The sequence below is a fragment of the Rissa tridactyla genome, chromosome 9 (genome assembly GCF_028500815.1).
Source record: "Rissa tridactyla isolate bRisTri1 chromosome 9, bRisTri1.patW.cur.20221130, whole genome shotgun sequence".
Taxonomy (NCBI): domain Eukaryota; kingdom Metazoa; phylum Chordata; class Aves; order Charadriiformes; family Laridae; genus Rissa; species Rissa tridactyla.
Genome location: NC_071474.1, coordinates 2,371,335 through 2,396,499, shown reverse-complemented (window position 1 = coordinate 2,396,499; position 25,165 = coordinate 2,371,335). Strand labels below are relative to the sequence as shown.

General features: G+C 42.9%; 1 protein-coding gene across 2 annotated transcripts in view; it reads left to right on the top strand.

The window, feature by feature from the left end:
• IQCH (IQ motif containing H) overlaps positions 1-25,165 on the top strand; it is a 73,127-nt gene that overhangs the window by 37,012 nt on the left and 10,950 nt on the right. For both annotated transcript variants that reach the window (XM_054213509.1, XM_054213510.1), the window contains 2 exons: positions 11,167-11,287; positions 13,029-13,315. In XM_054213509.1, the coding sequence (XP_054069484.1) occupies positions 11,167-11,287; positions 13,029-13,315 (408 nt within the window). The remainder of the gene's footprint in view (positions 1-11,166; positions 11,288-13,028; positions 13,316-25,165) is intronic.

Here is a 25,165-nt window from a genome sequence, read left to right as displayed (position 1 = left end):
GACTTCATTAGTTCTGGCATTCAGAGAACTATTTGTAGTTTAAATATTCATTGGTATTTAAATGTGTTAATTTCAATAAGCATTTGATATTTCTGTATATTGTGCCAAATTCATTCCTAATGTAATGGTTTTAAAGCCAGAAGGAATGTATCCAGAAAGAATTGTTTCATTTACATAAACTACTCATTATAGCTCTTTTGGTTTTTTTTAATTCAATCAAAACTGTTTTGAAATTTTTGTTTGATTGAATTATATTGTATATTAAAATTTCAAATTGTGCCGATTACAGTTCTGTTGCATTTGACAACTACAAAATAATTCCACGTTACACAATAGAGCTTATCATATAAAGCTGAAGAGCTGATTTCTCTGATCTTTTAAAGATCCCTCGCTCTGCGCAAGTCAAGTGGTATAAAGTAGCGCACTGGAGAGCCACCCCAGCGGGAGCGTTACCTGGCCACTGACCGGCCGCTCTGGGACATAAAAGCTAACAATATATCCAGATCCTGCTGCCACCATCTGAGTCAGTGGGACAGGAGAGAGGATTCACCAAGTCTAGTTCTTTGCTGGTAGAAATTCCCTATAGAAGTGCTATTTCCAAGCTTTATTATTAGCGTTCCTGTTTCTGTGCCTTTTTCACTCTCTCGTGGCTAAGTGACTCTGCGTAAAGGACATAGTGATAATGGGCTTTCTTTGGTTTCCCTTTTATACTGCATTTGCGTTGAGCTTTGACGCAACCAGGAATCAACCCATTAGAAGCTCTTAAATATCTGTTGGAAGTTGGAAAATACATACAGAATAACGTATTTGAGCTAATTTCCTGAAGTCAGCAGGAAAGCTTCCATAAATCCAGACCAGTATTAAAATGGGCTTTGGCAAAGTGTGAAACTTGCTGCCGTTTTGAGCATCTTGTTTGAATATGTGTGTTCAAATTTTTCTGCCTTCTGAGTTTTGCTCTCTTTTGTAGAACAGGAGACCTTTTTTATCTATAATGAATTGCAGTCTCCACTGAGTATTACCATTGAGAGCAGAGGATTAAAATCACCCTTTGTTAAGGAATACCATTGTAATGATACGCATTTAAACATCAAAGCATTAGTTTATGAGCACAGGCATGCTTTAATGTCCTATTACAGTATGTAGACCTGTTTCTTTTGATAATGAAGACATTGTGTCATCTGCATAGGCTGCCACATACAAAACGTATGCTGGCAGGTTATTAAAAAATTCAGCTTCTTGATGAAAGACTATCCTGCAGGCTAAGAGTACAGTGAAAAGACTCTCCATTCTGGTAGAATTATTAGAAATGAGAATATGACTGTAAGCACTAAATTATGTTAATACTTACAAATAGCATCATTTGCATAGCAGTTTAAGACACGATACCCAGATTTTCCTCATTGGTATGTGGTAGGCAACAGATTAAAAATAATGTAGTTTTTGAGTTTGAACTGTGTAAAAATCTATTCCGTCTAAAAATGAGACTGATTTTAGGTTCCTCATTTCAAACACAACGTTGGGCAAACAAAAATGCAGGAAAGGATTATCGATGTATTTCACCTCGTTAACTTAATGCAGCATCTGAGTTATCTGAACAATTATTTTGCACTGCATAAAGGGTAGAATTCACAAACTATGCTGAATGTCTTTGTACGGCCTTCATCCTACTGTGCGCTGCTGAAGCCTGTCAGCACGTAAAGAATTTCATCCTGAGGCCCAGATTCTAGTGATAATTCAATATCAAGAGAACTGCTGCCTCCCCAAGTGCACATTTGGCAATGGTGGCATTTGTGGAGACGTTCTCCAGTGTGAAAAAGAACATCGGGCTCTGGCGCCACTTACGTGCAAAAACATCAGTAAGTACTGAGAGACACCTTAGGAGTTTAATTGTATCTTGCAATGTGAGTGACGCTTGGAGGGAGCAAATGAATTCACAGATTTTTAACCGTTTAACATATAAGGCATGTGAAATGCTCTTATGCCATTCTCTCATGATTTTCCAATCTGTTTTCTGTACCAGTTCAAGCTTCAGTTAGTCTGTGCATAGCAAAAAATGTGTTTCTGCTACTGCTGGAGTAAGTGAAAAAAACAGTACGACAATTGCATGAGGGCCTGTTTGGAATATCTAGAGAAAGATATCCACAATACTTATTAATATATGGCATTCCAAAGGATGCTAAGAAGCTGGGTATCTCACTCCTGTTGAAAGTCAGCAGTTCAGTTGTTTGGAAAATCTCACCTGTACTTATACAGACCCTTGCTGGGACACTGTATAAATTCGTGGAAGAGAAAACTATTGACTGTTATCGCTGACGCCGTCTCTGGCCTAGAGGGGTTCTGACCTGCAAATTGGTGGAGGCTGGGAGAGTGTCTGGGGAACGGCTGCACTTGCTCTCTCTTCATCCTTTCCTGGGCATCCACCTGTCACCACTGTCAGAGACAAGATTCGGGGCTAAGCAGATCTTATACAGCCGTACTTTCACGACCTTGAAGACAGATGCTCACTCAGAATTCAAGCTAAAGATTGGTGGAAAAATGGTCTACAAAGTATATGTGCGGCCTTTTCTTTTTGAACTGATACCAGGTTGTCGAAGTCTGCGGTGCCTCCTGGTCTCTGACTGAATCTTGGGACTTGAACTGCCGCCTCAAACTCTCAGAAGACTTGCAGTCCTCTTCCCTTTGAGAGGAAAGATGATATCACTTTCCTGATAGCGTTGCCTTTTTCTTCTTTTAGCAGGTCCGCTTTTACATAAAATAATAAAGGTATATGCAGAGATCCTGTCCTCTTGTATAACTATAGAGCTCTTAATAGTATCTAAATCACTAGATTAAATTACTGATCAAATTAATTTTAGAATTATCTTTTATTACACTGCGACTCTTAATTAACCACCAGGACCAGCAACATGATGTGAGTTTACCTAGCAGCAATCCTAAAGATAACGAAGCTCAGACTGAAGATGGAAAAAAAAAGGATAAGCGCGGGGATAAAGAAGAAAAGAGCTGAAAACACAAGACTAGAACAAGACAGAAAAACAAGCAACAAAACTCTTCCCTCAATAAGCCATTATAATTGGCCATAGCCACACAACCATTTCAAAACTCTCCATTAAATATCTGTTGTAGGAGAAAAAAGCTATTTAATGCGCTTGGGCAGCCTACTGTTTTAAATGTTAGAGTGTTTGAATCTTCCTGCCTCCAGTTGTGCCACGGTATTTTGTCACGGTTTCTTTTCCTCATGGACTATATCTTGGTTAATTCCCTAAAACGTGTAAGAGGAAATCAAAATCTTCTCAGAAGGTGACAAATCCGGGAAATCCAACTTTCAGCCTGAGTTGCAGAAGGCAGTGTTCAGACACTGGTTGCTGGATTTTGCATTGAGTGCTATTGGAAAATTACAATTTCAGAGGCCAAGATAAAATGCTACAAAATGCTGGATGTTCCTTTAAATCTTTTTGGTCAGTTTTCAAAAGTCCTGTAATAAGTAATTAGATAAACTTTGTGATTATCTGAAAATCGGGAAGAGCGGTGAGATTTTTAATGGTTGAGAGAATTGCATCGGTTATGGGAAACCCCAAGCTTACGTACCTCATCGTGTTTCTTTACTGAAGTAGGGAATTCGAAGTAAAGAGCATACGTTTATAAACAGGTCAAAATAAAACCAACTGTAATACTGTCAAAGACGTAATTTTAGAAACGTGGCACTATGAACACAGTGTAGCTTCCTGACGCTGCTTTTTTCCTTTCTGCTACCTGTTCTCGTTTTCACCACTCCGATCCCCTTTTGTAACGCCACCAGCTTTGTTCTAGGGCAACGCCACAGATATTACAGAAACCGGAATAAATTGCAGGTGGTTGAACTGGTCTTCATCTAACACCTGAAGTCTACCGAAGGGGTTCTTAAGCAAGTTGTCTTTGCTGCTGCCCCTATTGTACGCACGCAATTGCAGGTGTGGAAATTTTTTCAGCCTGAAGAGGGCCAGAAACTCTGACAGATACACAGAAGGTGCATTTACAGCATTTCGACAGGCTTTTAAAATTTCTTCTAACTGATAGGGTGTTTAATAGGAAAAGAGACAGAACCCAAAGAGTTAAGGAAGAACTTGGTTACTGATAAAGCCTTGCAGTTGCGGGTCATTTCCTAGTATGGGAAGAGCTTTGTCAACATAGATGTTAAATACTTTAAATATTCCCTCTATCTGCAAGCAGACTGCAGTGCTTTTATTCAGCTTATTAATATATCTATGTAGCTGCCATAGTGATGTCTCAGGTGATTCTTTAATTCTGAGTAAAATAAAGCACGATAATTGTATCCCTTGGTTAAATTAAAGCCATGATATCCGTTCCTAAGACTTGCAATAATCAGATATGCAAGCTGTTGGTTTGTATGTCCTATTGATTTAATATGCTTCTAATCAGTACATAAAGCTATAGGCCTGCAGTGTTAATTTTTCATATGCTTACAAAGTACCCTTTGATTTTCTGTCACGCGTTAATTACAGCGTTTTGCCATTAAATAGGAAGCTTTGTGTAAACTAATTACTAGGTAATCATTGTCTACCGCAAGCGTGCTGTTTGTACCTTTTATTTTATTCTAAAAATGCACAGATCTCGCAGTCTGGAACCACTATACCTTCCAGCCATTAGCTCTCACTAATTCATAGCATTATTGTGTTAAGATTGTAGGAGTTGTAATTGTTGTGGTATCAGTGCTGTTAATTACCGGAGTAAACAGTTGAAATGGTGCCAAGGTCTATTGTACAAGGCAGAGGAAAGGAGGTTTAAATGTTACTTCCACCATCTGGGGACTGGAGTAGAGGCAAATGCTAGAAAACAGCAGTGAGGCAATATCAGAACTTCAGCTCCAGGGTTTTAGGCCATATGGATCCAGAATATTTTGAATCAATTGAATTTAAGTGCCAGTTTGTAGCAATAACAGCGTGGAAGGAGAGGATAAAGCAAGAGCACTAAAGAAATCTGAAATCCGTTAATGTTATCGCATCCAATAAAATGCCTGCTTGGATTATTTTAAAAATGTTTATTTTGCTAAAATCCTAAAAGTAACACATAGGCAACTCTGGGAATAAAAGAAGTTTAACTGTTGTTGTTTGTGAAACACGAGGCAGGTTTTGTCTGACGATTCCTTTAGCGTTACAGCTCGGCAATTTAGATCAAATTCCTGGGAAGTGGCTGTGGATTATCTGTATGATGCCTTTTTTCTTTTTGAAGTCGCATTTTTGGAATGCATTAGAATCCTTTCTTTAGAGACACAAGCCAGAAAGAAGGCACAAATGAACAAAAGTGGACAAAATTTATAGAGACTGCAATAGAGAAAAATAAATTAATTAGGGAAATATTATTAATCTGAGGGCATCTGAATTGTTTGTACATTTGCAGAGATCTCATTAAAATACAGAAAAGATGCATTCAAATATTACTTATCTCCTATGGTTTGAGGATTAACATCCCAATGTCCTGAATTTACAAATGCTGCATTTGAAATAAACTATGATAATTTTTTTTTTTTAAAGAGAGATTTTTGGAGATTATGACAATCACGTTACATTTTCTTTGCTCTGAAGGTAGATGTGGGGAACCTTGAAAAATGAAGGCTGCAACCTAGCAAAAGACATGCTTTCCTGCATAAAACAGCAATGCACGTCGAGTTGTGGGGGGTTTTATTATTAAAAAAGCAAGCTATTTAATAAAATTGTCCTAATTGTCCTAATCTCAAATCAACATACTGTGCATAAACATGCAGAATTATTTGACAAGCTCATAGAGCTTTCAAGATCCTCTTTCTGTCTGATTTTCGGTAGCACGGGCCGTAGTGATTTTGTATTTGATTTCCCCGCATATATTGTTTTCCGAGATGACATCTACGAAGAGGCATCTCGCAGCATATCGCTGCTGCCCGTTTAGGAGTGTTGGGAGGAAACAGAAAGGATCTCTCTTTCTAAACAGTCCTGCTTTATTTATTTTTTATTGCTCTGTTAGCAGATGTTGAAGTAGTTCAGGGCACAATGTAAACATGTGCTTTTCAATGGAGGTATGGTAAATAGCAACGTATACAATGAACCAAGCAATTGGGAGGGGTTTTCTGGATTAGGTCAGTGGGGTTTTTTCTTCCTTTTTTTGTGTGTGTGTATGTAGCTGAATTTAGAATTAAAAGAAGTGCTTGATCTTTATATATTGAAATCCTCAGCGTGCAGAGTGACAGCATGAGCCAGAAGAGAAAACCATGGCCCCATGTGGTGTGAAAAAAGGAACAGCAGTTTAAGTGCTGGAAAGTTGAAAGAGAACTAACCTTCTTGTTCTTGTAGTCAAGGAAAGTGGCTGTTTGTGCTTTTGTATTGAAGCATAGCATATGTGCCTCAGTTTGACAAAAAGCCTCTTGAGTCGAAGCAACCCGGGTCCTGTGTGCTGATCCAAAGCGAAGGCCGCGATAATGAGGGACGGGCTCTCAGGAAGCAGTGAGTAGATAATACTACATAAGTGGAGAATTCTGTGCACTGTTTTCGCCATTCTACTTAATGCAAGTCGCAGCCACGGTGAATCGCTTGCCATACAGCTGAAATGGGCCATTAGCTATCAGGGAAAATTGTCTTTGCTACTTTCAGCAGATGGAGCAAATATTTTACAAAGCAATTTTACATACGAAAAACATTTGTGTTACTTGGTAATGATGGCTGTTTTACATGATGTTACCTTCTATCAGGACATGCTTTTCCAGCTCATGGAAAGCAAAATTGGCACTTTTTAATTTTAAAATTTGCAGTTAACAATCAAATGCCTGGGCTTTAAATCAGGCTGCAAACTTTAAGTAGATAAGGGTGTTCAGTGTATCACTTCCAAAAACATTGCCATTTTTATAAACCTCTCAGATTGTTTTGTTCGGTGTGGTAGATTGTGGTTCTGGCCAGCATGTACCTGTCTGAATTAGAAAAAATGTCAAATCGGTTTAATTTGCAAAATAGGAAATAATGAAAGTTATTTGGACAGCCAGACAGCAGTCACTGGACTCTGCCAATATTGCCCTGTTTGCTGGTGTCGCTGAGAACGTCAGAATAAGCTGGGCTGGACCGATTCGCATCAAATCAACTGGAATAAGTTATCATAGCTCCACTGATCGCAATATAAAGGATATACTGCATAAATGGTATGAATTGTCATGGTGCCATTGAAGTGGCATAAATTGCCATAGCTTCATTGACTTCAGCAGAGATGTGGCACTTCGTATTGCTGAGGATCTGTCGGCTGATTTTATTCTTCTCTGGCCCAGTCAGCTTTACTTACTTGGAGTTACTTTCTTCACTCTATTTGCTTGCAAGGTCTAAATAATTTCCTTTCAATCTGATTTTTAGCTAAAAAGCCCTGGGTCTTTCTCATGCATTCTGCTCTGCAAGCTCTTTCTGTCCTCAGGTCTTTCTTCCTCTTTCTAAGTCTATTTCTTCTTTCTTTTTATTTTACTTTCCTTTTCAACAGGCTTTTCTTTGCTGACTGATGTGTCTCGAGTAGATTTCCTACCAGTGCCTTCAACATATGCCACATTTGGTCCTTATTTTTTGTTGCAACTGCCATTCTAAGAAAGCCTTTCAAAATTCAGCTTGCAGAAGGGTGAGAAAGTATTTTAGATTTACTGGTAAAAGGTATCAATTTTTTTTTATGCTTATTCCTTGTTATAAAAAGGTGCAAAACAGATTTGGATAGATTTAAAGATTCCTACATGATGTAAACAGTACTTGGGCTGCCCCTTTTTTACTGGTACTAAGAAACATCAGCTGAAAGATTTGAACAAATGCTCCCTGTTTCCATTGAGCCTATGATTCTGAATTGGTTTGGGCCACATCAAGAGATAAAACATTGGTAAGCTCTGCTGGAGATACCGTCCAATTTAAATGAAATTAGCCTACCGAGCACTGATCCTTTTAAAAGGTTTAACTTCATGAGCGAATGTTGGAACCGGGCTTGAATTTGCCTACTAAAACTCCCTATAATCAGGATTATTGCCTTTTTAGAGCTTACAGTTGCAAAAAAACTTCAACTAGAATTCCAGGTGCTGATCCTTAAAAAGCGGTTGCCCGACTCCCTTCTGTGAACACCTTGATTATCTGGGCATTACTTCTTAAAAGCACTGTTATGTTGGGTTTGATCTCACGAGAACGTTTTTCAGATTTTCTTGAGTTAGTTATTTCTTTAAAAGCCCCTGTCTTCTTTCTGTAAAGCAACTGGTTTTGATGCACGTATCCTTCACAGTCAGCGAGTGCTGAGGGTGCTTTGAATCACAGATTCCCAGAGTGGTGGGGGTGGGAAGGGCCCTCTGGAGATCACCCGGTCCCACCCCCTGCCAGAGCAGGGTCACCCACAGCAGGTGGCACAGGAACGCCTCCAGGCGGGGTTGGGATGTCTCCAGAGACGGAGACTCCCCCACCTCTCTGGGCAGCCTGTGCCAGGGCTCTGCCACCCTCACGGGAGAGTAGTTTTTCCTCGTGTTCAGACAGAATTTCCTGTGTCACTGGGCACCACCGAGAAGAGCCTGGCCCCATCCTCCTGACACCCACCCTTTAGATATTGGTGGGCATTGATGAGATCCCCTCTCAGCCTGCTCTTCTCCAGGCTGAACACCCGCAGGGCTCTCAGCCTTTCCTCAGCACAGAGATGCTCCAGTCCCTCATCATCTTGGTAGCCCTGAACTGGAAGATGCTCCTGAGCCGGGCGCTGTGCAGCTGCGTTGCCCTAACAGATGCTCTGAGTTTGTCTTGTGTTCAAGTCCCCTTCAAATGCTATTTGACCTTATTTAAGCAAGAAACGCTGGGTCTGTTGAGGAAGTACCGCAACACTCTTGCCTGTCCAGTGTCCATCATGTGGACAGAGAGTAGCAGCATATGACGTTGCTGTGTGCATAGATGAGGTGAAAGGAGACTGTGTCTTACCAGCAGCCTCCATTGGTGAGCCCGGTAAGCGTGCCCATCAATGCACTGCAAAGTTTGGAAGTTCTGCTTGATTTTGCACCCCCTTTAGGGATCTTTCTTTCACAACCGCATGTAATCCTTGAAAACAGCTCTGTCTGAAAGGAGGTACGGCAGTCCCCAGCACTGGTCCACGGAGCTGGCGCAGCTGCCCTCGTGTCCCTCAGAATTTTTGCAATGGAAAATTGTGTCCCAGTTGACGTGTCCAAAGTTTAATTTTTGCTTATACAAGCTTGGTTACAGCACTTGCAAATGCTTCTACACGTCCAGCAGGGATTATCGGGTTTTTTCCCAGTAATTTAGCAAAAGCTTTCAGGCAGCCATTGCATACCTTCTCTATTGTTTGTTTGGTTTTATATTTCTGTTTAAATTACACAATACCCAAAGTCATTAGATCTCAGGGACGAGACCCAGCGTGACGGAGGTATCGCTGAGTGCGCTGGCAGGTGTAAACTCATTTGTAGGTCAGCAGCTCCATGACATCCACCATGGCTCAGATCCTCTCTCCAAAGCTGCGTTTGTTTTCGCTGCGCAATGAACCACCTCATCTTGGGACTTCTTGGCTTAGCAATATTTCAACACAAATACAAATCAAGATAAGGCCAATGGATATTTATTTGCTCGCTGCTCTCTTGTTTTAGTCAGCTGAGCTATCAAAAACCTACATTCCTCCTTAAAGGTTTTAAGGGAATGAGCAGTTTAAGACCAGAATCTGGGTAAATTCTGAACTTGGATCTGGCAGTTTATGTGGTCCTTTGTTTGAACTGTCAGGTTAAAGACCGTGCTGCTTGGTGTATCGATACGCTAACTAAAACAATTTTTTAGCATCTTTTCTGAGATGTTTAAAGTCAGCCACGCATACTTTTCTCTTTAGTATATGAAAGGAGCCCACGTAGCCCAGATCAGCATCATTATCTAAGCACCGCGATATTTTTAAGGCATTTTTTTCTCAATTCCATGTGAGGTAGGGACAGCAATTGTCCCCCTTTCATGGCTGGACAGCTGAGATGCAGACAGAAAGTCGCTTTCCTGAAGTCTCAGGCAAACTGCCTTCAGCAACATATCTAGGTCTCCTGTACGCAAAGCCGATACCCTAATCATTGGCCCATCCTCCTCATTCTGGTAGATAAGTCGCAGTAAGCTGATTTTGAATTTGTCTTTTTGATTACGTCACTTTATGCGCTTCATGACAAAGCCCATCTCTTCAAACTCACTGCTCTGGAAAAACACATTTTTATTTATTTTTTTTTTCCTATTCTTAGATGTTAGCCATCAGGTTTTATCATGTTCCTCCAGAGCTCAAGATAATATGATTGTGGCTTAGGACATTGCCGAGATCAGAGGATGGCTGGTCATCTTCTGAAGCAGGGGAGGCTGAAGAGAGAGCGCGTAAAACAGAAGCAAAGAGACCCAGGGGAAGCAGGCGAATGCTTATGAAGCAGCAAGAGAAGGAGCCTGAAGCAATAGAGTCAGGGTCCTTGCACTTTATATGCTTGTGTACTTCTGGGACATTTTTGAACAGTAAAAGCAGTCAGTTTCTGTATTTAATGGGGTTGTTTTGTGTGTGTGATAATATAGTAAAGAATTTGAAACTAGGAAAAAAGCTAGCTTATCTCCTATAGCATGGCTAATCAATTCTACCAAAGATAGAGGCACAAATACACTCGTGAATTTATGTTCCAGATTGGAGAGTGTTAAAGGGTATCTCCCGCTCTAGAAACGCTTTTGGTTGATTATTCCTCCTTTTGTTTTTTGATAACAAAATGGTGTTTGGATTGATGTAACGGCTTAAACATAGAGTCAGTAAAACTATTTCTGGCATATGTGACTCTTTCAATATGCACAGTTACAAAATATAAACAATGTAGAAGTTATTGACTGCTGGTATTGATCCCTAAGCAGTTACCAAGTGCTTAGCATTTTCAGTTGCCAGATCAAATTATTGATATAAATTATAATGAAATAGATGCCATGCCAAAGGCAGGGGGGGGGGATTGTCTTTCAGAGGAGGACAGTTTTCGATAGGAGGGAAGAGTAGCAAGTAGAAAAATTAAAAAAGGCTTCCTGACTGTGGGTAAACAGTAACCACATTTTTTTTTTTTTTTGCCTGTTGGAGGCCTGGTTTTTAATCACCCCACAAGCAGTTTTCATTTCTGTAGTAAAATTGCTTGTGGTTCTATTTAATTTGTTTCTGCAGGAGCCAGCTTTGGTGAAGATCTCCCAGGAGCTGCCGGGCCTTTTAGCACAGCACGTACAGCCAGTCAATGAGAAACGATTCCCTACATGGGAAAAATTCCTCCAAACATTTCTTAGTCAAGGTAAATAAGACTACAAAGTCACTGTTAAGTGTTATAAGGAGTAATTATACCATATTGTATGCCATATTCGTGTTAATCTTGGGCCCATTTAAATATTTCTCACCCTTTATTTCTCCATTATGCTTCAAATGTTCATTTACAAATGAATTACAGGCAACTATTCTATCATTCATATGGCCCATCCAAGCACTTAACCTATATTAATCCTGGATTACCTTTTTCGTGTGATTCTGAATCAATAAGCACCAACTCCTTAATCCTGGGTTACTGTACTGGAGGCCGTCGCATTTCGCAAAGGGCTTTGAGGAATGCTGGCACGTGGGTTTCCACATGGGTAAATGGGAGAATATTTCGTCATTGTTAGGTGTTGGTGAGCAAACAGCTGCAAGACTCGCTTTTCCCTCCTGTAGGACCAGGAAGGGAGCTGTATGAAACTCTGGATGCTACACACATACAATGCATAAACTGAAACGTGCTCATAACCTTTAACTGGTTTGGAGAAGAGCTGAGCTTTCTCCCCAGTTTTTGCCTTCCAGGCAGGTAGTGTCACCACTGAGGATCGGGAATGCCGTGCCGAATTGTCCCTTACCAGGACATTGGCACAGACTCCTCGTTAGACCATTGCCGTGCTCTTTCTTGCCCTCCAACCAAAGGAATATGAACAAGTTCCAATCTGATAGCTGGATAGTTTTGTTTGCGTGTGCCGAGCCCTCAGCGGGGCTTCCTGCATTAAACCCGCTCATGGCACCTTTGGATCAAAGCTGGCCAGTACCCAACTGGCCTAGAGCTCAGAAGGGAGCCCGTCTGTGTCCTTAAGAGGCAGTGCAGAGAAAACCCTTGTCTGATCGCTGCATATCAGTGTATGTGTGAGTCAGCGTTGCACACGTGTGTTGACATCCTATATTTGTATGCCAGATTTTGAGTGGAAAAGACACAGTGTTTCTGGTTGGGCAGTAAATTTCTGTGGTGATTCTGCCCTGCCGTCGTTTTGTATTATATATAATGGATATATATGTTTCATGCATTTCTTTATCTGTGGAAGAGACAAGGATGATTCAAAGCTTTGAAAGTGTTAACATATATAGGACCAATTTTTATTACATATTATTTTATTGTAACTAAATGACTTGTGGCATTATATGCAGTAAAAAGGCAAATCCAGAATGCCAGCCGGTGTTCTTTGTGATTTTCTTATGGGCAACCTTGCAAGAAGTTGTCATGTACAAGCCTTCCCATCTCCACACCAAGTTCCTCCTCCTACCAAAAGGCAGATTACTTATTTTAGACCCTCACATGGATGGGAATCTCCGAGATAAATTCACAGCAGGAGATACAACTTCCTCGAGGTTCCAGCATTGTATTTCACTGCTGTTCTGGGCCTAGCATTTAGCTAGGCTGTGGGACAGCCCAGGATTCATTTATGCTACCCAAGAGCATGTTTCTCCTGTCAGATATGTAATATATCCAGTTTGTAACTGCTCGCAAAGCATCTGCAGCTCAAAAGCCACTGGTTGGACTGTACGGTGCTATAGTAGATGAGATATATTCTTTCTCTTCAAAGAGATTCATGGGTTCTAGCTATGCTGCTCACATTACATTTATTTACTTACTGTATCTCCATAGCAGTCCTCCCTGCAATGTCGGAGCACAATAGGAGCTGGATGGTTTCATTCTGTGCACTCTGAAGAGCATCGCATGTGAATTTGATTACTAGCTTAACAGCTAATTCATTTCTTACTAGGTGGTGTGATAGAAGCCTTCCCGCTCTCAGAAAATGTCACAAACCTTACGGTGGATGTGCTGATAGAGCCAACAGGCGAGATAAAGATAGTGTCATCTGGAGACCAGCTCCATGCTGAAGGTCCTTTGCGGTCATCTGGCACTACTATTCCACAATGTTCTGTTGACCCAGCAGTTCTCAATTCGCTCTGCTTAAAAATTGGAGAAACCTGTAAATCTAAAGGAGTGCTTGGTTACTTCTCTGTTGATTTCGTGACTTTCATCCATCCACAAACCATGGAGCAGCAGGTGAGTGGGGCAGACCTGTTACTTCACGCTGTCTCCTTGAGATCAAGAAATGTCTGCTTTCCGACTTGATCCCAACAGATCTCTCAGCAGAAAGCTTTGCCCTTTTGAACAAACTTCCTTTCTAAGCCAAAAGGCATGTGGAGTAAAGCCCATGGTTATTCTAACAATAGTATAACTTTTAGACCTGATGTGCCAGGTGGACCTGAGGAACCTTTTTCATCAGCCTGAAGAGTAACAACCCAACAAAACCTGTAGGGCTGCTTTCAAAGCTGAGTGATAAGAAAATAATATTTTAATTTCTTCTAGTGGCTTTTCTTTCCCTAAAATAAGTGCATTCCACATTAAGCTGGTAATTACAGACGATGGTCTTATGGCTAAAATGATTAGATTATTTTAGATTCAAAGTGTTCTGAATCTCTTGTATTTTGCTCTTTAAAAATAATTACAGAGATTATTGTACGCTTTTGAGTAAACCAGTGTCTGTAAGAAGGCAGATCTGAGGTTTGAGGATGAATCTAAGGAAGAGGGGATACTGACAATTTCTTATAGCAAAAAGGATAGCAGTGATGAACAATTTGGTTTACAGCATAATGGCTAATTTACGGAGAGCGTGGTAATGGAAAGCAGTCCCTTCCCGTGTCTCAGCCCTGGGTCAGCCGTTCCTGTCTCTGAGCGGGTACAGACCAGCTGGCCGTGGGGTATCGGCTCATTGTGAATGAAAAGGAAAACACGCTCATTCAAACCACTTTGGCTCTCCATTTCGCTTGTGGCCTGAGAGAGTAAGTTACTGCAAGACAGACAGACGCGATCTCACACCAGATACAAAATTATCCCCCAATATCAAAGTGCAGACCGAGGTCAATGTGTGTCACGTGACAGTGCATATGATTAAAGATATTGTTGCAGGGATTGACGTGAACCTGCGTCGCTTCCTGGATGTAGGGGGCTGGGAGCATCTACATCACCTCACTTGAGGGGCAGTAGCTTCTAAAAATGTGCCCATGGGATAGCTTAAGCTGTTTATCTCTAGCATAAATGTTCCTGTGGAATTCCCTCTGTAGATTCTTGTCCTAACGAGTTTTCCACGTGGGCTGCACGGGCTCCTGAGTGGTTTTATCAGAGCCCTTTTGGTCTATCAAAACTCTGAGGCTTCCTGTACGCCTGGTATTGAGCAGTCTTGAGAGCAGAGCATTTTAGAGAATGAAATTCCAAGGTTAACACTTCGAATTACCTAGACAGGAAAATGCTGCTAGGAAGCCCGTGCAGTTTTGGAGTGCTGGAGCACCGTGTGACTTACGTCAGGCATAACTGAACAGAATGGAAGGGACTAAATAAATGCTTTCTTGTGGAATTCTGCCCAGGAGAGTCTTTTGTGTAGATGAGTAATGGGGTCTTTTCAGAAGGTAAAATCAGAACCACTCAAGTGACCCTAGTCCTCCCTGCCGGTGTTTACAAGCCTATCAGCAAAACCTCATAGTCGGCTGTATCAGAACTTTGACAACATAAAAAGTAATATAATAAATCAAGAGCGCAGAAGGGTATTGGCTCCAGAATCTGCTGTTGCCTACAATGGATGGCAGGGAAGCAGAGGAGAGGTGGCCACTGTCCCTTATAATCCATAACTGAACTTCCAGACCTTCTAAGTGGTGGAGGATGCTGTCCCAACACATACTGCTTTCAGTGCCAAGGAACAAATAGGTAAGAGAATGGGTTTAAAGAAGCAATTTAATCCCTGGCATGAACGTTGATGATCAGCCTTAATCACAGTTTGTAACAAAATACTGACTTCGCATGTTTCTACGCTAGAGGAATCTGGAATTTGTTTATTCATAAGGTCAGATTTCTTCGTCACAATGTAATCTACTAAATTCTTTCACCAGTCAGACACTATGAAAACCAAATGAAGGGCATTATTGGATACCGTATTCTGTTTAAAAATATTTCCATGAGCTTAAAAACAGTGAAGCCAGGCTTCCCATAAATTTGTGCTCTGGAGTTAAGTTCCCACGTGTTCTCCAGCTGAACTCTCCCTGCAGCCTTTCCCATTGTAAAGCCTCTTTCCTCTGTCCGCTTACTTATTTTAGGAATCTCATGGGAGTTTAGTATATTTGATGCTCTTACCTTCTTCCAAATCTGGTTGAAATTGGCCAATAGGATTGAATATTATGGCAGGCGTAAAAACCTAAAGCATAACGCCAGATTAAAACAGATGAAGTAAAATCTGGGTGAAGAGATTGAGCTTTCAGTGTTCTGGTAGTGGCCTTGTGTTCAAAGACTAAAGAAAATGAGATAACTTTTAGAGAAGATAAAATCCTTATTGTTAGTGATGAATAGTATTGTTGAACTTACCGGGTACAACTATACAAATTAAAAATTGGCATATGGATACGGATGCCAATTCAAGATCTCAGCATCCAGTCTCTATTTTTTTTTCTTGTATTTTCAATGCATCTCATTGTTTTTATGCTCGTTTTATATTGTTTTCTTCTACAATCTTCAATTAGGAGACCTTAAAAAATGTTACGCTGTAAAAGGGAACATGTCCGTATTCAGTGGGCTGGGCCACGTGGTACGGGTGGACTTTGCGAAGGTGGTGTGGCCGAACACACTCAAATCCCTTTGGGCGTCCATTTCTCCTACGTGTCTGACAATCACAGCTTGTATGGTGTGAGAAAAGGCTTTAAACACAGGGCTTGTATTTAAAACCAAAGAGTTAGCATATGGTATCTATTGGCAAAAGCTGGCTCTTTGGCAGGGCTACGGTAATTATATTCCATTTTAAACTCAGAGAAGGCTTAAAATCAGGCTTTTGGTTACTGATAGCACTGTAGGGTGACTGTGGTAAACCAGAGACTTGGAATAATGTTAGCTTTGAAATACAGCTCACAGTTACATTTGACTCCCAAAACGTATTTACGCAGGCGCTGTGATGAGAACTGCCGATAAGCCATAGAGTTGCTTTATGTAAAGTTCCGTGTAAAGTTGCTTTAAAAAGATTAAGGGATGACATTCTTGAGAGTTTTGCCAATTGCTTCACTCAAGTCAGGAGTTCACCCAAACGCAGAAATGCTTCCTAGATTATTAAGGTTGGAACACTTCCTGGCACGAAGATGGACGTATTAAATCAGCCATTTCTTGTGGCCTCGTATTATTCCTGGCTGTTCTGGCTTCATTTTCTTCCCTTGTTTCTAATTGACTCTACCTTAATATTTCCTATGTTTGTCAGCATGTACCACAACTTTAACATTATTTAAGCACAGGTTTTAAAATTTAACTAGATGCAGAGGCAATTAATGATGCCATCTGTCTTGTGAGAGAGAGATTACACAAAAGATTGTGCTTCTGAAAGTACTATTTTTTTGGCAAACAAGAAATCCTATTAGACTCTCAGAACATTTGCTCACTAATTTCAGAAGTGCCCACTTTAATGTAGTAGCTGAAAGGCTCAGATACATTTCCTGGAAGTACAGCATGTTTACGCATTCTTTCAAAGTTATATTTTATGGAAAATATCAACCGATACATGATATTTTCAGTAAAACTAAAAATTAAATATATCATTGAACATCTGTTACCAATACAGTCTGAGTATTTAAACACTTAAAAATCCCTCAAACCTTCATAAAGTTACGTGCTACATAAATACAACTCTTTAGGAAATGTGAAGGGCCAAATAAGTGAAAATGTATTTCCGCCGTTGCGTCCGGAGCGGCTGTACGCTGCAATCCATCTCTTCACATCTACTTCCCCTGCGCACTCGTGCGAAGGGGCTTCGGAGCAGAGGAAAGAAATGCGCGTACTTTGAGTTTCAGGCTCTTCATCTGAAAGCCTTTAAAAATCTGTATGTCATAACCATAAAATTAATCTTGATATGAAAAACGGGGGTATTGCTTGCATTTTTAGATCGCTACTGTTAGCGAGTCTTTTCCTTCAGTGTGCTTTTCTCCCGTTGCTGTCTTCCTTTGGAGCACTAGTAGCAAAGAGACTCTGTGTGAGGGATATGGAATAAAGCCTGTCTGTCAAACGCGTAAGTCAACGGGAAGCCAGAGTGAATGTAGAAATGAGAAAGTAATCTCGCTTTGGGTCACTGCAGAGTTTTGTGTCCGTCAGAGGCACAGCGATATCTTTACTCTTGCAGTTCTTGCAGTCTACAGTGACCAAAATGTGACAAAAATGCTGCTGTCCTCAGGCCCGCAGGAGCTGGGCGATGCTGTAACCTTTCAGATGTAAGATACTGCCTCCTGTTTCCACTGGGCTTTCCATGTGCTTCTCCTTCATATCCAGGTCTCGCCCAGCTCCCTTTCCTTCGTCCTCACGGGGGAGATTTCCTAGCTGGCCTGTTTGCCACCGCTTCTACGTACAGCAAGTAATTCAGAGATGGCTGCAGATTGTATTGTCCTCCATCTACACATAGCTCTTCCTTAAATTAGGATAGAACTGGAGGAGGTCGCAGTTTGCAACCAACAGCATGGAGGGTAGTGCCTGTAGGAGGATCTAACTCCTGTCTGATAGTCTTCGCACCTGTCTGTCCCACGGTCTGCTGCGCGTTGTACTTCATTTCTTGCATTTCATTGTTTATTTCGTGTATAACTGAGGCTGAGGTCGGAGCGGCAGTGCTGGGTTAGCTGGGGAAGGTGGCGAGGCAGAGCCTGCCGCTGCCTCCACTGCTCTCCGCACTGCCTGCCCCGGAGCGCGGCGTGGGGCACCCGCGGGATTATGCATCGGCTGCCACAAGCTGCCTGGCTGCGAGCGCCCCAGCAGGGGTCTGAGGGGCAGAGAGAGCTGGGGACTTGGCACAAATCTCTGTTTGCCTCGGGATTCTATTTCTATTTCAGTTCTAAGCATCTGTGATTTGCTCCCGAGGGAAGGGGAGACGGAGACACGCTGTTTTCAATGTCTTGGGGGAAGAAGTGGAGGAGAAAAATTAGGTGCATAACTTGGACTGAATTGCTTCTGATTCCCACTCTGTTTTCCAAGACTGATCTTTAAGAGCAAGGCCTTGACCCTTCCAAGGGAAGACTTGCACCATATTGACTGGATGCTGCTCAGATCCCAACTTATCAAGGAGCTGCACCTAAATAAGTCCATTTAATTGACTGGGACTCCTTGAATGCGTGAACTTACTTATGTTCATAGATCTGTGGACAGATAGTTTGGAGAAGCGGGGTCGTAAGTCACCTTTTCCACCGGTCTGATAGCTCACGCAGCCCCGTACCTCTTGCAGCAATAGTGAGAGAACACCGGATTAAGTTGTTCCGTGTGGGCACGGAGGAAGAGATGAGGCGGAACATACCGAAAGGAGAATTATAGAGCCAGGAAGGTTTAGGTGGGCATTCTCCCTCCGTTCCAGTCACAGGTCTGGGGTTTGGATGAGCAAATTGGAGCAGAGTCCAGGTGTCTCTGAAGGCCGTCGGGCAGCTCTGGCCTTACAGCTGAGCTAATTGAGGGATGGTTCCGGCGGGATGCATTCTTCCCTATGCACGTACGTGTTTTAAAATTTCTCCAGACAGAATGTAGCATTTTCTATGTGTTATTTTCAAATAAGGGCCAGCGTATTTTCATTAACCATCTTATATTCAGCAGGACAGAGGTTAGGGCCAGTTCTACAGCCCTAAAATTGAAGCTTTTGGGCCAGCACCAGACCATCCCAGCAGCTGCCACGAGGTGGCAGCCGGATAAGATCCTGCCTGCGATCGCTGCTGAAATAATCAATTGTATTGTGAATTTTAAAAAGTCATAAAAAAAAGCTCTCTTTTCAACGCCCAGGTTGCATTAATATTTTGACAATTGCCATTTTTACAGTGTCATTCAACCACTTCTTTAAAAATAGCAGGTGTGCTCTTTACAGTAACGCAAACATCAATACTAGATGCAGATAAAACGGTTAAACTGGAGAAAGAAAAGCTATAATTTAGTAGCTCTTTAAGAATTTATGTTTCCTTCCCTTCTCAAGTTTACGTTTTAAAGCTGAAGCATTTTTATGGCAGTTGTAAAGAATTACACTGTAATTGTGACTTTATTCACTTGAGCTGTCTTTACCATGAAGCGCAGGCTCTTCAGCTGCACGCGCTGAAGGAGAGAGTCTCCTGGTAGCACTTGGCAGCCTGTGGAAAAGGGAGCAATTCCACACTTCATCGTATTTCCTTGGACAAACAGCCAGTAAGTCTTGCAGGATGTATTTCTTTTTTTATTTTTTTTTCCCAGTGATGGGATTCTGGAAAGTCCTAATCTGTGCTTTGCTTAGCTTAATCTAGAACCACTCTTAAGAATATCTAAAATCCTTCCTACTGCCTCTACCTTTTTTTTTTTTTAAAAAATCATAACTCATAGTAAAAACCTAGATCTGGTTATCTTTCAACTTTGTTGTTTGAAAATCCAATTTCAGTTCTAAACTTAACAAGTGAGCTCTGTTCCACTCAATTTCTGAACACACAAGTGTCCTGGAAGTCCCCAAAATCTCAAGTTAAAGCTCCTTGTGTTATGCTAAATTCCCATGCAGTCCTACCAGGATGTGGTGCCTACAATCATAAATACCTATGATTGCAGACATGCCCTTATTGTATATCCTCAGAAAATGGGGATGGCCTCAAGTAATAGATATTTGTTAATCTGTATGATTGTCTCATTCTTTATCTTTACTTAAACTTCACCCTTGCACAGGCCTTCTCCAAACAGCTCCTGATTTACTGGAGGAGATGGTAATTCATCTGGCTATTAACTGCTTGACCTCCACTGGCATTGCTTTATAAACTATGGAGATATATTCATAAAGAAATAATAAAAAAAATAAATACCTAAACCAACACCACAGCTCAGATTTTCAGGGCATTCTAGCAGCTTTTGACACCAATTTTATATTACTTCAAAGGAAAACCTGTTGCAATCCAACAGATGTTACTGGAGAGCTGCACCTACACGAACTTTCTCGCCTGCTAAGAGAAGAACAGCCCAAACTCATAAGTAGGTCTGATGTTTCGCTTGTTCTGCCTGTGCTTGGAGCTCTGTGGAGCTGAGGACTGTCTTGAAGATTATGTGCCACAAAGGTGGAGTTGGGTTGATGTTTCTAAGAAATGTTTTCATTCAGTTTGCGTGGTTGGGTTTGGGGTTTTTTTGAATAGGCTGCAGGAACAGCGACTGTTCTATGTCCTGAGACAAAGTGAAAAGCCTTTAATCAATTTCACTAGGTTCACGTTTCTGCGCGTAAGGGGTTTTTTTCAGTTAAAGTCTGCCACAGACAGGAATGTCACATCCTGCTTGTTTTACAGCTCTGTTGGTGCTGAACTGGGAGGATTCTCCTGCCTTTGAAACGGGAACCTTGCTGGGAAGCGGTGTTCCCTGCTCCGCTCTCGCACCAGGCGTTGCTGGAAACTGTATCGAGATCCGTTCCTCACTGCTTTTATCTGATGCTGGGTACTTTTTCGTTAGAGACCGTGTAGTGCCGCTCTTACCTTTTCCCCCCTGACTTCTCTATCAGTTTTAACTGCTTCTACCTTTCAGTTTTCAAAGGCATTAATAGCGGGAGCCTGCCTGAGCTCCCCCTAGTTAGTAGTGGTCATGTTGAGGATGATGAGCGCCCTTTTAGTTGCCATACATAATCTAGTGCTAGAAAGTACGCAGGGAACCAAAGAATATGTGGGCAAAGCCTTCAATCTGATCCCAGCGATGGTGGGGAGCAGCGCTGGAGGTCTGTACGTGACGCTGCCTCTTCCTCGCGGAGTGTTCTGTGCCTCTCACAGCAAGGAGAGGAGGAGAGGAGCTGTCTGTGGAATCAAAAGTTTCCATCATCCTTCACAGAGACTGTTCTTTCAGTTGAGGAGTCGTGTCTCTGTTTGGGGTGACCGGCGCCACCTTTGTTAATGCTGCTTTTTCCACCATACCCTCTTTTCTGTGCCTGCCTCGGCTCACACGCTGCGTGATGCATCACTAAGGCCGGCCGGCAGCACCAGGACGGCAGGACTGGAAGGAGCAGCCGAGCTGAGAGCTTCCCGTGCTCTGGTGTTTTAATGTGGCAAAAGGAGCAGAATCACAGAACTGCCTGGGTTGGAAGGAACCTTTCCGATCACGGAGTCCAACCATCAACCCAACTCTGACAAAACCCGTCACTAAACCGTATCTCTAAGCACTGTCTACCCATCTTTTAAATCCCTCCAGGGATGGTGCCTCAGCCAGTGCCCTGGGCAGCCTGTTCCAATAACCCTTTCAGTGTAAAAATGTTGTCCTAATATCCATCCTAACCTCCGCTGGCGCAACTTGAGGCCGTTCCCTCTTGTCCTATCTCCTGTTCCTTGGGAGAAGAGCCCGACCCCCCTGGCTACCCCCTCCTTTCAGGGAGTTGCAGAGAGCGAGAAGGTCTCCCCTCAGCCCCCTTTTCTCCAGGCTGAGCACCCCCAGCTCCCTCAGCCGCAGAAGAGAGAGCAATAGGTATGTCTAATTTATGTTGCCCAGATTGGTCATGGTCGTGAGGTGCTCAGCTCGCCTTGATGTAACATTAGATGTTTTTCTCAGTTCATGGTCTTCTCCATGTCTGCTCCTGGTGGCAGCTCTGGCCGTGCTGATGTAGCTCAGTGCTCTGCATGCCAAACAGCACGGTCAAAGCAGTGGAAATATGTGATCATAGCATAAGCTTGGTGGCACCCTCACAGAAAATGAGAAGTCATCGACTGTGGAGTCCACCTAATTAGAATTCCTTAGACACAGATCTAAAGGATTCTGGTGCTGTTTTCTTTGTTTATTACAATTAATTTTAGGTCATTACACTCAAGGGACACCTGCTAACTTCAATACGGTCAACATGTGCTTAGTGTGATATAATGGGCTACCCCTTTCCATTTGGGAATAAATATTGATATATTATTGGTGAAAGGTGCCAGGCTGACAGAGCCAGCACACAGATGTCCGCTGCCTACTTCCAGAAGAAGAGGCTATAACCGCTGTAACCACCATCATCGCTGTAACCACTGTAAGCGGCTGCACAGCTGCTGTCGTCACACGGACGCACTGGCCGGACTCAGGCCTGCCGAACTTCCACCCTTGCTTAGAACTACCACAAATGTTGCCCGTTATTAATTGCTATAATTTTTCAAAGAGCATTTGTGGCCTTCAGGAACTGGAATGGGACATAGAAATTGTTCCGTCAAAGGATTCAGCCAGCTAGGGCTGCATTTGAGCTAATAAAATGGGAAAAAAAAATTATCCTGTTGCCAATCCCATGAAAATAAAGTTAGTGCCGTTGCCCAGGCCCTGTGTCTTTCCCGCTTCTGTAGCACTACAGAGGGGGCTTAAAGGGCGTTTCTGAATTTCCATGGCAAAAGGGAATCCCCTGCTAGGATGAAGCTGGAATCTTATCCCACCTGATCCTCCTTCCTTTCTCCCCACATTAGGGATGTTCTGGGATGCATCCAGGGCAGAAAGGGACGTGGCTACATTCTAGTGTTCTCTGACGGTCCTGAGCCAGGAGAAGGCTGCTCGGGGGTGATCCCAGCTGGCTCGCAGTAATGACCATTTGGCCGCTTTAACTTGCGGTGGGGGTGGTTCAGCCTCAGGCGCAGGCCCAGGATGAGAGGAGGTGGACAGGTGGCTCCCAGCCATGTTTGCCTTCCTCCCCCTCATGCTCGGGGCTGTGGAGATCCACACCCTGTATTTAAAAAAACAAAAGAAATACCTTGACTTTACCGGTGTAGGATGGAACTGTGGCTTAAGCAGGTGTTCAGAGCTGTCCTTCCTACAATGTTAGAGAGTAGCAGGCAGGGGAGGGGATGGACACCTGCCTTCACTACACGGCAGGGCCATCGCTCCACCCCGTCGATCTGAGCCCTTCATTTTGAGGGTAGCCCGTCTGACGTGACGACACCACGTCCAAAGATACACCCTAAAAGTAACAGAAACTCCTCAAAATAGCGTTTGGTTGGTCTTGTGATTTCCAGCATGAAACTTGCCCCGCTAAAAGCTTTTTCTCCACTTCCCTGTGTTACAGCCCCTTCCCGGGGCAGCGATGGGGCTGGAGCGGGGATGCGGGAGCGCTGCTGTGCCTGCCCAGGGCAGGGACTGGGAACGTGCCAGGGGGGCCTTAGAGCCAGGTTGGCACGCTGGGTTTTGTTCAGAGTACGTGAAATGTATCACACGCGTAACTAATGGGTCTCTTCTCTACATCTGAAACAAAAACAATGTCGCTTTGCATGTACTTCAATTTTAGTTGCTGACAACATGGGATTTGTTGAGTAACTCTTGCGAACTGTATGTGCTGCCCCACGCTTGGTACGGTTTGTCTGAATCTCTACCAGGGTGTAATGAATTTGTCTTGTGCTAGTGGCTGTTTAAGTTTGCCAGGCTGCACTTTTTAATCCTTTATCTGCTGTTAAACGCTCAACCCGTTCCCTACGCATTGCGAGAACACAGCCCTTGTACTTACCCAGGCGCGCTCTGGCCGCGGTGACGTCTTTACTTAACTTTTCTTTTTTCCATCTCAGCCATTTTAGGGTCCACCGTCAGTCAAACTTGTCTCCTGCCTCTCTGTTCGTGCATCAACAGAGCTTCCAGGTAGCGCTGGGGCGGACTTGGAGGTTAGAGAAAGGCAGGTGCAATGGCAGGGTCTGGATTAGGAGAACCCAGTTCACTTTGAGCTACGAACGGCCCTTGGGCACCCACGATTTTCAATAGTCCCTGGTCCCCTCATGCAGCCCAGGCATCTCTTTTGGGGTCGGGGGGGCAAAACTTTAATTGTGACTCTAAAATCCAACTCAAACAAGGTTCAAGACACATCAGCTGTTACTGCTTTGTTGGTAATATTTATGGAAATGAATGTAATGCTTCTAGAGTATGTATAGTTTATACTTACTCTTCAGCTCATTGAAAAGGTTCGTGCATACTGGAAAAGTACAAATCGATCTGAAAGTTCCTTCCTGTCTTGCAGAAGTGATGATAAAGAATAAATTATTGAAGAAAATTAAGCATTATAATTGGGGAATATTCCCCTATTACTAAGTAAAGCCAGTCATTAGCATCCGATTTGCATTTTATACCATGCAGCAGGAAATATTTAAGTTGACAAATAGGATATTTAATACAGCAACAGATACTTGGCAGTTAGATATTAACAACTGTTACTGATGTGATTTATTCGCTATTATAAAAAGGGCATTACTATGTGCATATGATTCAGAAATTAACTCCAGTTTACCAAGAGGCCTTGACTGCCTGACCTCTTAATATCCTTATAATGACGCCATTTACCATTCAGAGGCTTATTCGAGTCATTCGCCGCTAGATTTGTTTTAAAGGGGTCCACTGTAGGGCAGATATTTGTGCGCGTTAACATTTCTCACTGACGTAGCAGGCACAAGCATTTTTTAAGAGGGAAAAGCTCCCGGGTGAAGCCATGCTGGGGTTACCGGGGGCAGAGGAGCCTCGCAGAAGTGATCCGTGGTACTTCCTTCTGCTACACCCTCGGCGTGGACCGGCCTCACAAAGCCTGCCTGCCTTTTACACGCTTTAATGCCCTGAAATCTTCCTGAGGTTGACGTGGGGCTTTTATCATCGCCTGCGAGTACGTCCTGCGCGTGGGTGGGCTGGGCTTCCCTTCTGCCCGCCGCTGGGACGCGTTCCCTCGGCAGCCCCACGATGTTATGGTCTGATTTCTTGTGTGATTGAGTGAGTATAAATCTGAGTTAGCACCACGAACCAGCGGCGAGTGGAAGCAGAGCCCTGCCGAAGTACCCCCTGTTTGATAAAGCCGTGTGCTGCGACGGGAACGGGCTTTGCTCAGCCCCTGTGGTGAGCGATGCGTCGCCTTACACGCGGATTTCACACTTCCCTACTCCTTTTACTCAGTTTAGCTTTGCCTTCTGGAACTTC